The sequence below is a fragment of the Carettochelys insculpta genome, chromosome 2, assembly GCF_033958435.1.
Source record: "Carettochelys insculpta isolate YL-2023 chromosome 2, ASM3395843v1, whole genome shotgun sequence".
Classification (NCBI taxonomy): Eukaryota; Metazoa; Chordata; order Testudines; family Carettochelyidae; genus Carettochelys; species Carettochelys insculpta.
This window is the reverse complement of record NC_134138.1, coordinates 129,394,220-129,410,431: the sequence shown is the minus strand read 5'-3', so window position 1 is coordinate 129,410,431 and position 16,212 is coordinate 129,394,220. Positions and strand designations below refer to the sequence as shown.

The 16,212-nt window shown below is 47.8% G+C and overlaps 1 protein-coding gene across 1 annotated transcript; it reads right to left on the bottom strand.

The window, feature by feature from the left end:
- Positions 1 to 546: 546 nt before the first annotated feature.
- LOC142009535 (tubulin beta-2 chain) lies at positions 547 to 3,607 on the bottom strand. Its single transcript, XM_074987743.1, has 4 exons — positions 3,451 to 3,607; positions 2,576 to 2,684; positions 2,107 to 2,217; positions 547 to 1,840 (listed from the first exon to the last, which is right to left on the bottom strand). Exons 1-4 carry the CDS (start codon positions 3,505 to 3,507, stop codon positions 780 to 782), a joined length of 1,338 nt encoding a protein of 445 aa, XP_074843844.1. The 5' UTR covers positions 3,508 to 3,607; the 3' UTR covers positions 547 to 779.
- Positions 3,608 to 16,212: the final 12,605 nt, after the last annotated feature.

Below are 16,212 nucleotides of genomic sequence, written 5' to 3'. Positions count from 1 at the left end.
GTATTGCCAATGCACGTCTAACCTCATGCCTCTGTGCACACACATCTAATTTCACAGACAGGATCTGTGCTGCTCAAGATCATTCGAGTCATGGGGAAGGGAGAGTACCCAATGTTCTGGAAGCCCTGTAAAAAGTGCATTAAGAGCTGTTAAATGACCAGGGAAGTCTATAGCCACCCCATGAAATCAGTTTTGACAAGTTAATACTGTCAAACTGATCTCACTATCACGTATTCCCGTAAATAGACATTGCAAGATCCTTTAGGGAAATGTCTTGTTTTTATTATTTAAAGCAGCTTTTCCAACAAGAGATTAGTGCTTCAGCTTCTACACCAGAACACTGCATTTTTTTTTTCAAATTTGTATGATCTCCAAAAATGATTGATTAAAATCTTAATGACTAGAAGATCAACGCAAGTGATTTGATCCCTGGTCTACTCAGACTATTTGCCAAACACACACAACCAGCGTGATACCGCGATTAGGGAGCCAGTCCTATCTTGGCTTTTCTTAGTACGAGAAGAGAGAAATAAGTCTAAGACACCATTTAGAACACAGATGCCTTTTTATATTTGAGAAGTTAGCCATTTAGAACAGACAAATTTAGGATTTTCTCTTTTTCGCAACTACTGTTACATTGACAGTCAAGGTTACAAAACTGCTGACAGAGGCAACAGTGAAGGGCACCATAGATAAAGCATGCTTCAGCACAACTGTGAACAGACTTCATTCAGAACACTTGCCTGCCTTTACTAAAAATTTCCTAAGCCTTTTTAATCTTAAGCCTCGTCCTCCTCTCCTTCCTCTTCAAATTCCCCTTGCTCATCAGCAGTGGCATCTTGGTATTGCTGGTATTCTGAGACCAGGTCATTCATGTTGCTCTCTGCTTCAGTGAACTCCATCTCATCCATGCCCTCACCAGTGTACCAGTGCAAGAAAGCCTTACGCCGGAACATGGCCGTGAACTGCTCAGAGATTCTCTTGAACAGCTCCTGAATGGCTGTGCTGTTCCCAATGAAAGTGGCAGACATTTTGAGGCCCCGGGGGGGAATGTCACAGACAGCTGTCTTGACGTTGTTGGGGATCCATTCCACAAAGTAGCTGCTGTTTTTGTTCTGGACATTGAGCATCTGCTCATCCACCTCCTTCATGGACATTCGGCCACGGAATATGGCTGCCACCGTCAGGTAGCGCCCGTGGCGGGGATCGCAGGCTGCCATCATGTTTTTAGAGTCAAACATCTGCTGCGTCAGCTCTGGCACCGTCAGGGCACGGTACTGCTGGCTGCCCCGGCTAGTCAGCGGGGCAAACCCTGGCATGAAGAAGTGCAGTCGAGGAAAAGGCACCATATTGACTGCCAGCTTGCGGAGATCAGCATTCAGCTGTCCGGGGAACCGGAGGCAGGTCGTCACGCCACTCATGGTGGCGGAGACCAGGTGGTTGAGGTCCCCGTAGGTAGGGGTTGTGAGTTTCAGTGTGCGGAAGCAAATGTCATACAAGGCTTCATTGTCAATGCAGTAGGTTTCATCTGTATTCTCCACCAACTGGTGGACAGAAAGGGTGGCATTGTACGGTTCAACCACTGTGTCGGACACCTTCGGAGATGGCATTACACTGAAGGTGTTCATGATACGGTCTGGATACTCCTCTCTAATTTTGCTGATGAGGAGCGTTCCCATCCCAGAGCCTGTGCCACCACCAAGGGAATGGGTCAGCTGGAAACCCTGGAGACAGTCACAGCTTTCCGATTCCTTTCTTACCACATCTAGGACAGAGTCCACTAGCTCAGCTCCCTCTGTGTAGTGGCCTTTTGCCCAGTTGTTTCCAGCCCCACTCTGACCTAGAAGGCAGTGTGGAAAGATGCTGATTTAATCACTAGAGTATGAAGGAGCAGTTCACACGCTCTGTTTAGGAGCAAACATTATATTACAGCAGTACTAGGAACAACAAGGATTATGTTACGTACCACGCATATAGCTGTAACTACCTACCTACCTCTCCAGTTTCATGTACGTAGGTCAATTTTGTGACCGTTTGGGACATGGAGTGGCTATTCCATTAAAAAAGCATAACAACAGTAAACTGCAAATTTATACAATTACATACCAAAGACAAAGTTGTCAGGTCTGAAGATCTGACCGAAGGGCCCAGACCTGACAGAGTCCATTGTGCCAGGCTCCAAGTCAACAAGAATGGCACGGGGAACATACTTATTACCTGTGGGAGGAACAAAAGCCCGATTACAGACTTGCCGTCAGTCACACAACAAGCAGGCTACTGTGTTCAGAGCTGCCTCATCACAATTCACTGGAGACAGCCTGCTGCTGCCCAGACAAGAAACAGGGCATTTAAAAAGAACAGCCTGGAGTGAAGTGAGGACTTGAATTTGAAGTAGGTACTAAAACTTTGCCAAGGCTTTAACAGCAATTGGTAGAGAGCCTTTTTTACCAAGCATAGAAGGCACTGACATTAATTACAAATACCTCTGACAGAGAAATGCATTATTATAGATATGCACTTTGTGAATATTAACTTGGGATTTCCGGAGAGCACAGAGCTGGAGACAAAGAGTTACCAGTGGCTTCATTATAGTAAACGTTGATCCTTTCTAGCTGCAAGTCACTGTCTCCATGGTAGCTGCCTGTGGGGTCAATGCCATGCTCATCGCTGATGACCTCCCAGAACTGAAAGAGGGGGTTGAAAAGGACAGTTCATTGTAGTAACCAGTCGGGAATGGGGCCATCCCCCCCACCCCCTTCTCCGTGCTCACCCTCCCCCCTTCCTGCAGCCTGTCCAGGGGAGTGACCCAGCCAATAGCTGCAGCAGGACGGCTGACAGCAGACAAGGCGTTTCCCCAGCAGAAGCAGCGGAAGATGCAGCGTTACAATTAAAGGATGGGGAAGAACCGCTGCAAGGAGGCCATGGATTTTTGGAGAGGGGCGGTGGCGGCAGGAGCGTGCTCAGACTCAGCCAGACCGAGGGCAGAGTCCGGGGAGGGGCCGATCACAGCTGCAGCATTCCCAGCCCGGCCGGCGCGCCTCGCGGTGCCCTCCGGCTATGTCGCGGGGCCGGCTGCTCCACCGCGGAGCGGGAGGGCGTGGCGCGCTACCAGCCCCATCCTCACGGAGTCAGCCCTCTCGAGGGCGCAGGGCGAGTCCGAGCCCGGCAGCCTGATGCGGTGACGGTCCCGCGCCCAGCCCCTACACACGGCCGGGCGGCGTAGCTCCCGGCCCTGGGGTCACACGCCGGGCAGCCCCGGGCATTGTTTGCAGCCGCCCCGAGCGCTCAGCCGGGGGGCCGCTTGCTAGAGACCTGCAAGGGACGGTCATTAGCCTGAGACCAGCCCGGGCACTTAGACCAGTGAAGCGCTAATTGCCGCCAGCCCCGGCTGCACGCCGCTGAGCTGCTGCCCCAGCCCCAGGGCACAAGCCCGTCCCACCCGCCCCGTACCTTGGCCCCGATCTGGTTCCCGCACTGGCCCGCCTGGATGTGCACGATCTCACGCATGGCGCCCGAGTCACACGGCAGCAAACACCCCCGGCTGGCCGCGCCCTGTACCGCTCCGGCACCTGCAGCTCTGAGAGCCGAGCCGCGCCCCGACGCCGCCTTTTATAGAGGGGGCTGCTGGCCCCGCCCCCTGGCTGCAGGGCCCCGCCCCCTCCGCGCCCACCCCGGATGCCCGCAGCCGGTCTCAGGCGGTGATGTAATGCGGGAGCCGGCGGGGGGCGGGGGGCTGCATTGTCTCCTAGGCGGGCGGGTGTGGGGGAGGGCTGCAGCCTCCGCAGCAGGGCCGGGGCTTGTGACAGCCCGAGGCCCCCGAGCGCCTGCTGCTCCCCCAGCCCCGCCCCGGTGCAGAGCAAGGAGCAGCCCCCGGCTCCCTGCTGCCACGGCGCGGGCAGCGCGGCAGCCCAGGCCTGGGCCCAGTGACGTTTGCCGAAGGAGGGCGGCTGCCTCGGCGCCGGTCCCAGCGCGGGCGGGCTGCGGGAGGCAGGCGGGGAGCTCTGCCCTGCCCGCAGGGAAGCCGAGCACCAGGCGCTTTGCCTTGACACAGAAGCGTGATTTGAGGTCCGGCCGCGCCAGGGGGAGACGTGAACCTGCTGCTGCTGCTGCGCGCAGATCCGCTCGCCGCCGCCGGCGCCTTTGTTGCTGAGCAGCGCCCTTTGCTGCAGCATCCCGCCCGGCAGGGGGCAGGGGGCAGGGGCCGAGGGCTGCAACGCCGCTCTCCTCCTCCCTCTTCCTTCCGCGGCTGACCACGCCTGGGACCCGCCAGATCCCCTGCCTGCCCCCCCCCTCGTGCCCACGGCGGCGACCGCCGCGCGCGGGCCCTCCACGAGCCGGTAGCGACGGGCTGAGGGTTACAAGTAGTTGGGAACAGAAATGCGGATTTCCGGAGCGACGCAGCCGGGTCCCTCGCCAGGCACCGCTCCGACAGGGGCACAGGACTGGCCCGGGTGTGTGCAGGTGTGTCAGACCCAACCTATCGCCCCGTGCGGGTTTACATGGAAGCTCCGCTGCCACGTGCTCATTCGGTGTTTGTGGGAGAGAAGAGGCGATTGAGGAGGCTCTCAGGCACGCGTCAATTTCGCGGAACAAAGGAACAATTAGAAGGGATGCTGGAACACTGCTGCTTGAAAACACGCCCTCCCCACCCGTACACATACAACACGCATGCAGTCAGGGGTGGCCGAGAGGTGTGTCAGAGGAGGGGCTGGGCGACCTGGGAGGCGATCGGAGACCATTGTCAGCCCTAAAACACAAAGAAAAAGAAAAAAAAACCTTCCCCACCTTGCCGCCAGACAGTCCGATTTAAAATACTAACCGCAATATTTTGTTTTAGACCTTCCCCACTGGAATGAGAGGTCGGAACACTTTAAACCCACCTGCAAAAATAGGAGCAAGCGCCGTGAGACGTTAAGCGGGTTCTTTTCCCCAAGCAGGTTTTTTCCCCCCACCAGAAATAGGCGCTATGCTGCTAAAGGCTATTTTGTATTATTTCCCCTTGCAAACCTTGGCATTATTCCCAGATATTCCACGCGTAATGCTCCCGGATGTTTTCTAGGTGACCGGGTCAGCTTTTCGAATTCCAACACCAGCCACTGAATTTTATCCTTGTAGCTCTCCTCAACAATGTAACGCTGACCTCCCTCCACATGCCATGCGGCTATTTGCCATCCGCCCTACACAAAAGGTAGACCTCGTTCAATCGCTTTGTCTGAACTCTGTAGCAGAACCGACCATATTATAGCAAACCTGTTTCTAGCAGTTCGTCATATTGTTGCAGATAAGCGTTGTGTTATCAGAGCGCTGAAAGGGCAGAGGCGGTGGGAAGTGTGTGATCTGGAATTGTTTCATCAGCTTGCTTGCTTTTCTTTTTAATCACAGTGTTCCAATATCCTGATTACTACAAGAACTCCAGATATGTGGGAGAGTGGATTAGTAAATAAGTCAATAGTGAACATACATGGTGACAATGCAGGACAGGGAGCTGGAACCCTTGAAAGCATGCAGGAGCAGTGTTCTTATGCTGCACTAGGAATGTTTTTCTAAGCTCAGCCACTCATGTAGGATATTAATAATAGGGTCTATTTTGCGTTACATTTTCTTTGCTGTCACACATAGTTATTTTGCTGTGGATTTCCATTAAGTGATAAAATAAGCCCAGAGCTCAAACAAATACACTATTTCAATATTCTAGGATTAGGAAGTCGCATTATTTCCTCAGATTTTAGCGAATATTAATATTAATAAAGCTGACAGATATCGCAGGAGCGTAAACAAATTGCTGCATTGCATCCAGAACTCACATCAACCTTTTGCTAGATATTTTTTCCTTTTCTTTGTTCTGCTCTCCAATCATTGTCAATGACAACCTTCCTAACCTCCCTTATATAGTTCCGTGTGCTTGAGTATTGCAGATTGGATGTGATGCCCTAAGCTGTTCTGCAGATCTGTCCTGTCCATGTTAGCTGGATGTTAGAATAGTTCCTTGTTTCTTTGGGCATCCTTGCCTTTGAAAGCTATTCCTCTTCCAAACTGGCCTGCTTGAAAGCTGCTGAGTTAGGTATTACCCTTAAGAAGTGATTTTGAAAACTCATTTACGGTCCCTTTAAATCAGTTTTTAGTGGTCTAAACCAGCAGCAACATAATTATCAGGTTGGCTACACTTAGAAAATGATGTGTGGTTTTAATGCCAAGTGAACATTTTTGTGACACATTCAGCATATAATCAAAATCTAATTACAATTACATTCAACAAATAATTTCCATTTTATTAAGCCTATTTTCACCAAACCATTAGCTGCTTTGGGTGACAATTCAGAATGGTTGCATAGATTATGCCCAGGGATCGCTGAAGTGTAGCTATGTATAATGTACTTTAAAGAAAAGACTTCAGCTTGCAGCAAAATTAGTGCATCTTATTTGTAAATGCATAATTGTGTGCTCAGGTTTTCAGTATTAAGGTCAAGCAGATTACAACCCCACTGAATCACAAATTTGAATGTCGTTTTTTGTAAAATATACATTAAAATACAAGTATTTCTGAGGGAAAAATCTGAATGGGAAAAAATCTAACTTTTAAGATGCCCCATACCTACTTTGTGTTCATCCCCAAGAGTCAAATTTTGAGCTAATCCAAGAAAAAAAATGTAGTAACACCGCAAGAGAAAAACTCACCTAGATATTTGCACATAATAATGAACAATAAGAATAAACTTGGGTTATTGACTGGGAAGGAATTAACTACAGTACTAGACATTACAACCTCATATACAAAGTTTGTATTCGAAACTGATTGAAGTGAATGAGAATCTTTCCATTGACTTCGGGGCTCTCTCTCTCAATCGAAACTCTGCCCACAACTCTGACGTTGAGTCTGGCCACACATTGAATCAAATTCCTCCTGCTGCAGTTTCCTAGGCAACCAACCTAGCCTGCAAAGCAGGCTGCGCAGAAAGGAAGAGAACAAAAAACCTCTGCAACGTTTTCACTCATGCCTTTCTCTTCTCATCATTTACAAGCATTGCACACGCCTGTAGGGGGAAATGGATGCAGCATAAAACGAAGGTCTGGCCGGGGGGGTTATACTTTCATCCCCCCGTACTTATGAAATAAGGACACAGATGAAGCCACTTCCCTGTTTACGTCAAAGTTCAGAGAATCAGCTTCATTTTAGTCACTTTACCCTTCTCCCCTCCCTTCTCGTCCATGCCTGCCAAGCTTCCCTCTGAGACAGGCTGGATGTGAGCCCTTTCTGACCCTCATCACTTGAAATGATCACTGCTGAGAAACAGACTTGATTTTCCCTCCCAGGTTCTGAGAGGCCCTTTAAGTCCAGGTCATGAAAGATCCAGGGAGGGAATCACTCTTCACACTCAGTTCAGGAGCGATGCCTCTCACAGATGCGCAGTTTGTGATGCATGTTGCAGTGTCACTCAGAGTTCCATTTCCTTCTACCCAGGGGATAAAATGTATTTCTGTCCTCTTGTGGTGCATGCCTGAAATTTTTCAAAGGAGGGAGATGACACAAAGGTCTCAGGGCTGTGAGCTCTGCAGCTTAATATAGGGCACAGTCCTGAGTTACCTTTACTGTGTAATTTGGAGAAAGCTTACTATTTGTATTAAGTGACAGAGTGCCTTAAGTCAGGATGAGGTGCCCATTGTGCTAGCCCACCAACTCCGACCGGCTCCAAACAAACAGCCTGTATTCCCAGAAGCTTACGGTCTAAACATGTATGACAGATGGGGTAATGGACCAAATGTGCTAGCACAGACCCCACTCTTGAAATCTGATTCTCATAGCTGGACCCGTGTCTGTGCAAATTCCCCATGGACTTCAGTGGGACAGCCTGAGTGCATAATGGTCTGTCCACGTGGATCAAATTGCAGCACCTAAGTCATCAGGGAGAATTTAGGTATAAAATTCTCTCTCACACACACACACACCCCTTCTGCTCCATGACAAATTTATAGTTATCGATGTTTAAAATATATGAATTACTTCCTTTTAACAAATAAATACAACATTTTGCACCAGCTATTACATCTTGGCTCAGTATTTTTCCCCTTTTGGATAAAATGACAAAACTCCTCTCCCATGCCAAATCCAGCCCAAGCTCTGAGCCAAAACCCCACCCAATATCCACTGGGAAGGGCATCCTCAATCACATTTGAAAAGCTCTCATGTCAGTTGTCAATAGAATTATCAATAGAAACAGAACACTCAGAGATCACTGGGAACATTGTAGGTGTGCAGCAGAAGCCAACTGAGGATCACAGGGCAGTGTGTACCTCCCAGGAAGTGCTCACAGAGCAAATACATTACTTTTCAGGATGTGCTGAGTCCATCACGGGATTGTTATTTATTGATTTGTTTAGCTGTTATGTATTAACTGTCAAAGAATTGCCCTGATTTGGGCAAGTGATAATACAAGTATCCTCTAATGGCTTAGCCTATATTTAGCAAATGAGAATATAAACCTTAGAAAAAGATCTAGGAGGAATTGGGAATGCTCTTGCTGGCTAAGCAGTTATTGAACAGTTGGAGTCAGAGCACAGACAGTTTAGGAGCAGTTTCCCCCTAGGCCTCGCATTGACAAATGATGCCTTGTAATAAATCTCAAGCCATGACCATGAAGAGCAGCAAGGAGCTATATTGACGGTGTGGTGTGCCAGTCAACAGAAGACGTGGATCAATTCCTGTGTGCAGTGCTCTCCTAGTATAAATATGTATAAGCTCTGGTATCAATACACATGAGATGCTGATACAGCTGTTTTTCAATTCCAGTGGAACACATTTGCTGTGTGCACAAGAGCAAGTCTCGAATAATAACATTCGCCTGCTAGTCTGGCTTATTCCTGTTTTATCTTCTAATCAGGTATTTGTAATTTAAATAAGACTAGACCAAATCTGGTCCTTACCCTCATGGTCTGAGAAGCTGGGTAAATGTATTTTAGGAACAAGAGGTGTGGATTGAATTCGGCAGGTCAAACCATGTGGTCCTAATGATGCAGAATGCATGGGCATGAGAGAAGCTGTTGAGTAACAGAGAGGTAGGCGTGGAAGGCTGTATCCTAACAAAGCAGTCATGTAGCACTTTAAAGATTAACAAAATAATATATTAGGTGATGAGCTTTCTTGGGGCAGATCCACTTCACATCTGGAGATAGTGCTTTACTGGAAGTTGCATGATGGTTTTATAACACAGCTGCAAAAAAAATCTTTACTGATTAGAACATTCTGGCTTTGATCTTATTTCTCTCCTACCCAAGGAGTATTTTCATATGCAAAATACTCAAGGAGTCCAACATGGGCCTCTGGTTGGAAAATTGTGCACTGCAAAATTGGGAATTCAGTTTCAGGGATACATTTGGTCCACTGCTTCCTGAGCCAGCAGGTGCTGGGGAAACTATTGAAATAATCTTATTTGTAACTGAGTTGAACAAAGCATTTTTCAGGTCTCTCAAGTATTGCCCTTCCTTTTAGCTTCCACCATGGAATGGCTTCAGCTAGCTGCAGGAGGGGTATAGTTAGCCACATATTAAGTTTTGCAAGGCACAATACTGCTGATGAGTTGCATCCAGGGGAAGGTTCTGTAAACATACTGGTGAGGTGGAGGTTGTTGCCTTAGAACAGTGGTTTTCAACCAGTGTGCTGTGGCACACTGGTGTGCCGTGAGAATTGTCCACGTGTGCAGTGACAGTTTGTCAATTTCTCCTTGCTATGGCTCTTTGTAGAGCCACCATGAGGGGAAATACTGACTTTGCAGGACCCCCATAGGCACTGGGAGGCAGTTGAAATGCTGCTTCCCAGCCTAAAGGAGCTGGGGGGAAGCTCACCCTCACTCCCTGCTGTGGCAAGGGGGAAGGAGAGAGGATGGGAGTCTGCTGGAACTGGGACACAGCTGAAATGTCACATCCTGGCTCCAATGGGCTGGCAGGGAGGGGAGCTGCTTTCAGGGGTTGCTCATTTATTCAATATCCCTAGCATGGTGTGGAGCAAGTTTTGACAACGTATCTGTGCTGGCTGTGGAAGATGGTGTATTCTGTGGTGGATTTGAAGCATTACTGCATTTGATCCTTGTTTAGTTTGTCCTATGCACTACTATGTTGCAAACCTCTCAAGCAAGACTGTAACCGTAGGAAAAGTGAGTAAATGTGACCTTTATGAGCAATCCATGCAGCTGAAAAAGTGGGTGTGCCATGGAATTGTCTCATTGAAGTGTGCTGCGTTACTGAAAAGGCTGAGAACCACGGCTTAGAAGGATAAGAAAAAAGGGGGTGAAAACTAACCTCCAAATCACCAGTGTGCACACAAAAATCATCTCTTAAAAACATGTTGCTTTTCCCTTTCCCCTCCCAGCTCCCTCTTTTCTATCCACCATTCCTCAGTTGGCTTCCCTTTATCCCTATGGCTCCCTCTTCTGCCTCCACAGAGCTCCAGTGTCCTTCCCCAACCCTGACAATACCATATTCCCCACCTCCCCCACTCCTCCTGGAACTGACCCATATTCCTAGTCACGCAGAGAGAAGGCTCACCAGCCCTGCTTCACCAGCAGCTGTCTCTCAGCCTGAGACTGCAGTGGGAGCTGGCTGGCTGAAAGGCTGAGTTCAGGGCCACTGAGCAGGTGTTGCTATACTCGAGCACAGCAGTCTTGTGCTACCACAGTCTCAGGGTATTAGCTAAGTCTAGAATTGGTTTACAAAATCTGGGAGAGTCCCAGTCAGACTGAGGCTTGGTATGTAGCTAAAACTTACATCAGCCTTGCTGTGTCACACGGGGCTGTGACAAATCCACGCTCCCGGAAAGATGCCAACCTGATTGCTGGTGTATGCATGGCTAGGTTGTTGGAGAATTCTTCTGTGGACCTAATTTCCGCCTGGTGAGGGGGTAGACTTAGTAGAACAAGAAAAAACCCTTCCCTTGCTGTAGCAAGTATTTATGGCACAGCGGCATGATGCAGCGCTGCAGCCATGTGATTGTATTACTTGTGGTGTAGACATAGCCTTAAACTCGTGACAGATCCGAAGAGCCATCTCCAGAGCATCTCCTTACATGTGCAAGTGCTGGTCTGCCAGGAAGATTGGGTGAAACAGAAGGAAGCAGAGAGAAAGGTGGAGACACAATGCTGCCTTTGCTGCAATAGATGAGTCTCAATAGGAGACCTAATTTTAGAGACTTGTCTTCCCTTGGGTTTGGTTCAGTGGAACTGACTCATCCATGGAGCAGAAACTCTTGATTCCAAACTTGCAGTGTATCCCGTTCTCTCTGCACAAGTAATAGTCATAGTTTTAAGGGGCTGATCCAAACCCCAATGAAGTCAATGGGAATTTTGCTATTGATTTCAATAGACATCGGCTCAGGTTCTAAATGCATTAAAGATATTACTTACAAATAGAGTGAATTCATCTGAGCATGGTTTGCTATTTGTCCTTTCTAGTGTTTCCGTACTGTTTCCGTCTGATTGGTGTTTGCGCCATGAAAAATGCATAACAGATGCATGTCACATGGCTCTTAGTGCATGCACATGCATTAAAATTCCTGCTGAGCCAAGCTGCTAGTTTGCTGTGAGTCCATAGCTAGGGAGCAGCAGCTTGCCAATCACCCTTTGCAGACAAGACGACAAGTGTGTGTGTGTGTGAGAGAGAGAGAGAGATAGAGAGAGAGAGATTTCTGGCATTTTCTGTGAAGCAGAAAGAAAAATCATAGAAATCAGCTATGAATTCAATGGTGTACCTCAATCTTTTTCAGCGAGACATGCAGATATAGTAAGTCTGTTGGAATTCAGCAAATTAATCATTTAAAAGAGATCAAATAAAGACCAAATTCTTCTGTCATTATATCGGCATAAACAGGGAGCAACTTCCTTGGCTTCTATGGATTTACATTACTCCAAAGTGGTAAAAATTATTTTGCACTGTTGTCTACAAATTAACCCTAAATCCTGGCATTATGGTGCAAAGGGATGTTTCCAGAAAGCACCCTCTGGGAATAATGAGTGCTGTACACATTGCCGATATACTGATTAGATAATCAGCCTTATTTGTGCTGGGCAATCACGTACATATATGTTATCAACCAATAATACAGACTGAACCAAGAACCTCAAGAGCTTGAGATACTGTAATTTTTTCAGCCCCAATACAAATTTGTAACCTGGACCTCCTCCCTCTCGTATACCACAGTCCCTTACATACAATCTCATGAATCATGAAGAAAGTTTGTTTTAATTCTGAAATTACTACTACATATTCTTTGTTAATGAAAAATGCCCCCTCCCACTTCCTCTCTTTGTTTAACATTACACCCAGCTGGAGAATCCTACAAGTTGGCTGGCATTTTTGATAACTATAAAAGTATTATATCCTGTCAATGTCTGATTTTTTTTTGTTCTAATGAACCAACATGATTGCAAATATTGTATAATTAGGTAAATTACCTGTAAAGCTTTATTCTTCTGGACTTTTTCATTGCAAAATCCTGAATTTGCCCCACCCTTAACCCCTGCACTACAATATCAATTTCTCTTGCAAGCTCACACTCACTAGACAAGATAGCTAGGTGGCGTGACCATTCTTGCCCCATTGTGGAACACCTGCAGTTTTTGATGAGTGCTAGCTTTACAAATCTTCTTTCAGCTTCTGGCATAGTCACAGGGAGTGTGCAAAAAAATATGCAGGGCTAAATATATTTCACTGAAAATTAGTTGCAGTTGATTTTTTGTAAATAAATGAAGTGAGTTTATATTCTTTTTCAAAAGTAGATGAAGATTTTTTTCAGGTGCAGACTTTCAAGAGGAAAGTTCTCAGAAAATGGGTAGGACACTTGGAAAGGAGACATTCTTCCAGTTTCCCCTGTTTCTAGTGTCACATATGCTAGGACTGAAAAGAATGTAAAACAAATGTTACTGGTCACTTTGAATCTGTGCCCTAATGCACAGAGGACAGTGCCATCTGAATAAAAAGATGTGGTTGATTTTCAGTAGAGCCATCCTGTCCCTAGTACAAGGTGGGAAAGCCACCAAAGGCCTTGCCCTTCTGGGAGCCCCACAGCTGCCACCTCAGCCGTCCTATGGACAGGAGGCCCAACGATTACTTGAGGCAGGGCATGGTGTCGGTGGTGGGTGACTGCAGCAATAAAGCATCACCTCTCTACCTGATTTCCCTGCATGCAGCATGAGTGGCAACCTGCTTTGCTGGGCTTCACCTAACCCTCCTGGCCCACTGAGCCCTGCTTCTCCACCGTAGTAGGAAGTGGCCTGTGCTCCCTGCCATCCACAGAAAAGCAGGGCTCAGTGAGCAGGGAGGCTGCTGGTGGTGTGTGTGGTAAGGGTGTGTGTGGGGGAAGCTAAGGGGATGTGACTCCATGCTGATGCTGCCCTGCCGCAGGTAGTTCTTGGCCCAGTTGGTTGTGGAGGGGGTAAGCGGACAGGATGGGTGAGTTACCTGCACAAATTTCTTTATCCCCTTTGGGGCACACACACCTTTACCCAGTCAGTAAGGCTCAAGGTGTGACCCTCCTAATTTAAAGGCCCACCCTTACCCAGTTTCCAAGGCTCAGGCCGTAATTCCCTGTAGGTGTGCATGATCTGTGTCACTGGAAAAGCCTTACAAGTAAGACTTACAAGTTATATTCTTATTATCTATTTATTTACAATTATTTGGAAAGCAGAATACAGGAATCCTGACTGTCTGGCATCATGCAAAAGCAGTCCCATTTATGGAGAAAATCTGGCAAAATGTGATGGTCTGGCACACAGAAGTCCCCCAAGATATGCGTACCTCAAAATTCGCATAAGTTGGGGTGGAGGTTGGAGCCCGGGGGGTGGGAGGGGGATTAAGCCTGAGGTGGGATATGGCTGCAGGGGATCCGGGGGGGGGTGGCAACGGTGGGCAATCTGGGCCCAAAGTCCTGGAAAGTGGCAGCCACAGGAACTCTGGGCCCCAAGACCTGGAAAAGCTCTGGCAGCAGGTGCTGCAGGCCCTGGAGCCCTGGGGAAGCGGCAGTCGAGGGCTCTCCTCACCCCGAGCCACAGAGAAGTGGCAGCTGCGGACGCTCCCCACCCATAGCCCCAGGGAAGTGACAGCCATGTCACCAGCCCCAGGAAAGCAGCAGCAGCTGGTACTCCCGGTCCTGGAGCCCCAGAGAAGCAGCAGCCAAGTGTGCTCCCCGCCCAGAGCCCCAGGAATGCAGCTGTTGTGGGCACTCCTGGCCCCACCCCAAGCCCCTGAGGGCCTAAATATGGGACAAGTCATCCCTTCTAAAAAATAAAAGTTGGGATGCCTTTTTGGTGGCATCCCAAATACAGGACCGTCCTGCCCAATATGGGACAGTTGGTCACCTTATGAAACGGGAGGCGCACAGGGATGAGGAAGCTGGGGATGCACGGAGGTGGTGAGCTGCAGCTGGGCCCAGGGGTTGTGAGCTGCAGGAGCATGGGCTGGTGACATCAAATAGTCCGGAAAATTTGTTAATCTGGCACTGGCCTGGTCCCAGACATGCTGGCTTAAAGGAATTTTACTGTACATGCTAAGCACACAGTATCATGCTCACCTATCCTGGTTAGGCAGGCAGATTTCCACTGTTTAGACAGACAAAGTCACTCTCTAGATGCTGGCTGCTGTACCTCAGGGTCTGTCGATGGTGGTCTTGGTGCGGGGGAATTGGGGGTGAGTTCTCCCAGGTTTTTTTTTCCTTGAGATGTTCTTTCTTCCGTCCTTCTTCCCTTCCAGGGTTGTTCCTCTCTTCCTCTGTTGTTTTACTTCTTGGACCCCAGTTTAAGTAGTGAAACTTGAGTCCTGCTTAGCTACACCTCGACCAATTATTTTAGTATCATTTTACTGACCAGCCATGACCTATTGTAACAGAATTACCTAGCCAATCATAACCCCCAACCTGCTCATAGGAATAAGGGGAATTTCGATGTTGGTGGGGGCCTTTCAAAAAGGACCCCCCCCAAGGAGATGAGCCGTGCAGGGGCAAAAAGCAGCCATTTTGAAGTGCTGCAGCCGGTGGCATGCTAATGAGGTGCTGAATATACATTTCAGTGCCCCATTAATAGTCTTCGATCTGGCCATTAGCATGGCCACTTCAAAGTTTTTGGTAAATGTACATGTAGCCAGTAAGTTCATATTTGGACATAATGCAGGCCTGAACACCTTTTATTTCCTGTGACATATTAGTGCCATTATCAATTCCTTGACTTCTCAGTCATCCAGGGGAATGTTGTGATATGTCAAACTGCAAATCAGCATTTCAGCTAGCTGCTCTCCTGTTTTAAAAATCAAAGCTGAGAAATTCAAGAACCCTTTCTTTCATGTTAAATGTACCACTGTCTTTTATGAGAACTACACATGGCAGTATCCACCCGTGTAATTCATGATTAGAAGCATCAGGAGTAGCATCAAATGATAGAATAATAAATGGCCTTTTCCCCACAGTCCTGGCAAGAATGGCCTTCTGCACACTCTCACCACATAATCCAATACCCTCATTCTGACTCTCCCATGAGAGAGAATGAGCCTGGCCTTCCATTGTTTTGCCTTGTTTGTTGCTGTTTGACTAGCCAAATGGTCGGGTGTGATGCTGTCATAATGAGCTATAATCTCAAGAAGGCCAAGAAAGTTCTAATTGTGTACGTTACCAATCAGATATTACTGCCTTGAAATGCTAACCCTTGTGAAGCAAGAAGTAAGGTAACAGCTGACAGTCTTTCCAATAATTTTTCTCCATCTTGTTGCTTCCGTTAATGTTTATTTTTGAATCTTACTGCCCACCTGACAGTGAATGCTGTAATTGCTTCCATGGGCAGTAGCAAGCTTTATATGCTATGTTCTTTTCATATTCAAGAAATTTAGTGTATCACTTATGCCATTTTTTCACACTTAGTAAATACCCTTCATTTTTTTCTAACCTACTGCATTATTTATTCCTGCCTTGAAGAAATAGCTGCAAAGTGCTGGTAGCACTCCAAAGAATGCAGTCTAGGCTTACTCAGATAGGTGACTCTTGGTAGCTTTTGAGAAGTGCACCACCTCCTTATATCCCTGCCAAAATTTTAATTGCTAATTACACCTCACGCCTTCCCTGGCCCTATGGGTGGCCCTTCCTGCACTATCCCACTCTCCAGGCACCAGCCACTATTGTTTACTCAGCTATATTTTGGGCCAGCAACTCCTACCAGAAAAGCAGCGGCCTTGACTCTTGTTGCCTTA